A 2,500-nucleotide genomic window follows, 5' to 3' on the forward strand; every position below is an offset into this window, starting at 1 on the left:
AGCAGCTGTCACTACAGGTGTTGACCAAGCAGCTGTCACTACAGGTGTTGGCCAAGCAGCTGTCACTACAGGTGTTGACCAAGCAGCTGTCACTACAGGTGTTGGCCAAGCAGCTGTCACTACAGGTGTTGACCAAGCAGCTGTCACTACAGGTGTTAGCCAAGCAGCTGTCACTACAGGTGTTGGCCAAGCAGCTGTCACTACAGGTGTTGACCAAGCAGCTGTCACTACAGGTGTTGACCAAGCAGCTGTCATCACAGGTGTTGGCCAAGCAGCTGTCACTACAGGTGTTGGCCAAGCAGCTGCCACTACAGATGTTGGCCAAGCAGCTGCCACTACAGGTGTTGGCCAAGCAGCTGTCACTACAGGTGTTGGCCAAGCAGCTGTCACTACAGGTGTTGGCCAAGCAGCTGTCACTACAGGTGTTGGCCAAGCAGCTGTCACTACAGGTGTTGGCCAAGCAGCTGTCACTACAGGTGTTGGCCAAGCAGCTGTCACTACAGGTGTTGGCCAAGCAGCTGTCACTACAGGTGTTGGCCAAGCAGCTGTCACTACAGGTGTTGGCCAAGCAGCTGTCACTACAGGTGTTGGTCAAGCAGCTGTCACTACAGGTGTTGGCCAAGCAGCTGTCACTACAGGTGTTGGCCAAGCAGCTGTCACTACAGGTGTTGGCCAAGCAGCTGTCACTACAGGTGTTGGCCAAGCAGCTGTCACTACAGGTGTTGGCCAAGCAGCTGTCACTACAGGTGTTGGCCAAGCAGCTGCCACTACAGGTGTTGGCCAAGCAGCTGCCACTACAGGTGTTGGCCAAGCAGCTGCCACTACAGGTGTTGGCCAAGCAGCTGCCACTACAGGTGTTGGCCAAGCAGCTGTCACCACAGGTGTTGGCCAAGCAGCAGTCACCACAGGTGTTGGCCAAGCAGCTGCCACCACAGGTGTTGGCCAAGCAGCTGTCACTACAGGTGTTGGCCAAGCAGCTGTCACTACAGGTGTTGGCCAAGCAGCTGTCACTACAGGTGTTGGCCAAGCAGCTGTCACTACAGGTGTTGGCCAAGCAGCTGTCACTACAGGTGTTGGCCAAGCAGCTGTCACTACAGGTGTTGGCCAAGCAGCTGTCACTACAGGTGTTGGCCAAGCAGCTGTCACTACAGGTGTTGGCCAAGCAGCTGTCACTACAGGTGTTGGCCAAGAGCTGTCACTACAGGTGTTGGCCAAGCAGCTGTCACTACAGGTGTTGGCCAAGCTGCTGTCACTACAGGTGTTGGCCAAGCTGCTGTCACTACAGGTGTTGGCCAAGCTGCTGTCACTAAAGGTGTTGGCCAAGCAGCTGTCACTACAGGTGTTGGCCAAGCAGCTGTCACTACAGGTGTTGGCGCAAGCAGCTGTCACCACAGGTGTTGGCGCAAGCCGCTGTCACCACAGGTGTTGGCGCAAGCAGCTGTCACCACAGGTGTTGGCGCAAGCAGCTGTAACCACAGGTGTTGGCGCAAGCAGCTGTCACCACAGGTGTTGGCGCAAGCAGCTGTCACCACAGGTGTTGGCGCAAGCAGCTGTCACCACAGGTGTTGGCGCAAGCAGCTGTCACCACAGGTGTTGGCGCAAGCAGCTGTCACCACAGGTGTTGGCGCAAGCAGCTGTCACCACAGGTGTTGGCGCAAGCAGCTGTCACCACAGGTGTTGGCGCAAGCAGCTGTCACCACAGGTGTTGGCGCAAGCAGCTGTCACCACAGGTGTTGGCGCAAGCAGCTGTCACCACAGGTGTTGGCCAAGCAGCTGTCACTACAGGTGTTGGCCAAGCAGCTGCCACTACAGGTGTTGGCCAAGCAGCTGCCACTACAGGTGTTGGCCAAGCAGCTGCCACTACAGGTGTTGGCCAAGCAGCTGCCACTACAGGTGTTGGCCAAGCAGCTGCCACTACAGGTGTTGGCCAAGCAGCTGCCACTACAGGTGTTGGCCAAGCAGCTGCCACTACAGGTGTTGGCCAAGCAGCTGCCACTACAGGTGTTGGCCAAGCAGCTGCCACTACAGGTGTTGGCCAAGTAGCTGCCACTACAGGTGTTGGCCAAGAAGCTGCCACTACAGGTGTTGGCCAAGTAGCTGCCACTACAGGTGTTGGCCAAGAAGCTGTCACTACAGGTGTTGGCCAAGCAGCTGTTATCACATGTGTTGGCCAAGCAGCTGTTATCACATGTGTTGGCCAAGCATCTGCCACGACAGGTGTTGGCCAAGCAGCTGTCACGACAGGTGTTGGCCAAGCAGCTGCCACGACAGGTGGCTATCTTGAGGTTATCTTGAGATGATTTCGGGGCTTTAGTGTCCCCGCGGCCCGGTCCTCGACCAGGTCTCCACCCCCAGGAAGCAGCCCGTGACAGCTGACTAACACCCAGGTACCTATTTTACTGCTAGGTAACAGGGGCATAGGGTGAAAGAAACTCTGCCCATTGTTTCTCGCCGGCGCCTGGGATCGAACCCAGGACCACAGGAACACAAGTCCAGCGTG

At 56.8% G+C, this 2,500-nt stretch overlaps 2 protein-coding genes across 2 annotated transcripts in view; both read left to right on the forward strand.

Moving 5' to 3' along the window:
- Notum (palmitoleoyl-protein carboxylesterase notum) overlaps positions 1-2,500 on the forward strand; it is a 166,068-nt gene that overhangs the window by 95,528 nt on the left and 68,040 nt on the right. The gene's annotated exons all lie outside the window — the stretch shown is intronic.
- LOC138354161 (uro-adherence factor A-like) overlaps positions 1-2,500 on the forward strand; it is a 12,374-nt gene that overhangs the window by 211 nt on the left and 9,663 nt on the right. The window contains exon 1 of the mRNA XM_069308050.1: positions 1-1,178. This exon is cut by the window's left edge and continues 211 nt beyond it. Coding sequence (XP_069164151.1) covers positions 1-1,178 — 1,178 coding nt within the window. The remainder of the gene's footprint in view (positions 1,179-2,500) is intronic.

This window comes from Procambarus clarkii, chromosome 61 (genome assembly GCF_040958095.1).
Source record: "Procambarus clarkii isolate CNS0578487 chromosome 61, FALCON_Pclarkii_2.0, whole genome shotgun sequence".
NCBI classification, from domain to species: domain Eukaryota; kingdom Metazoa; phylum Arthropoda; class Malacostraca; order Decapoda; family Cambaridae; genus Procambarus; species Procambarus clarkii.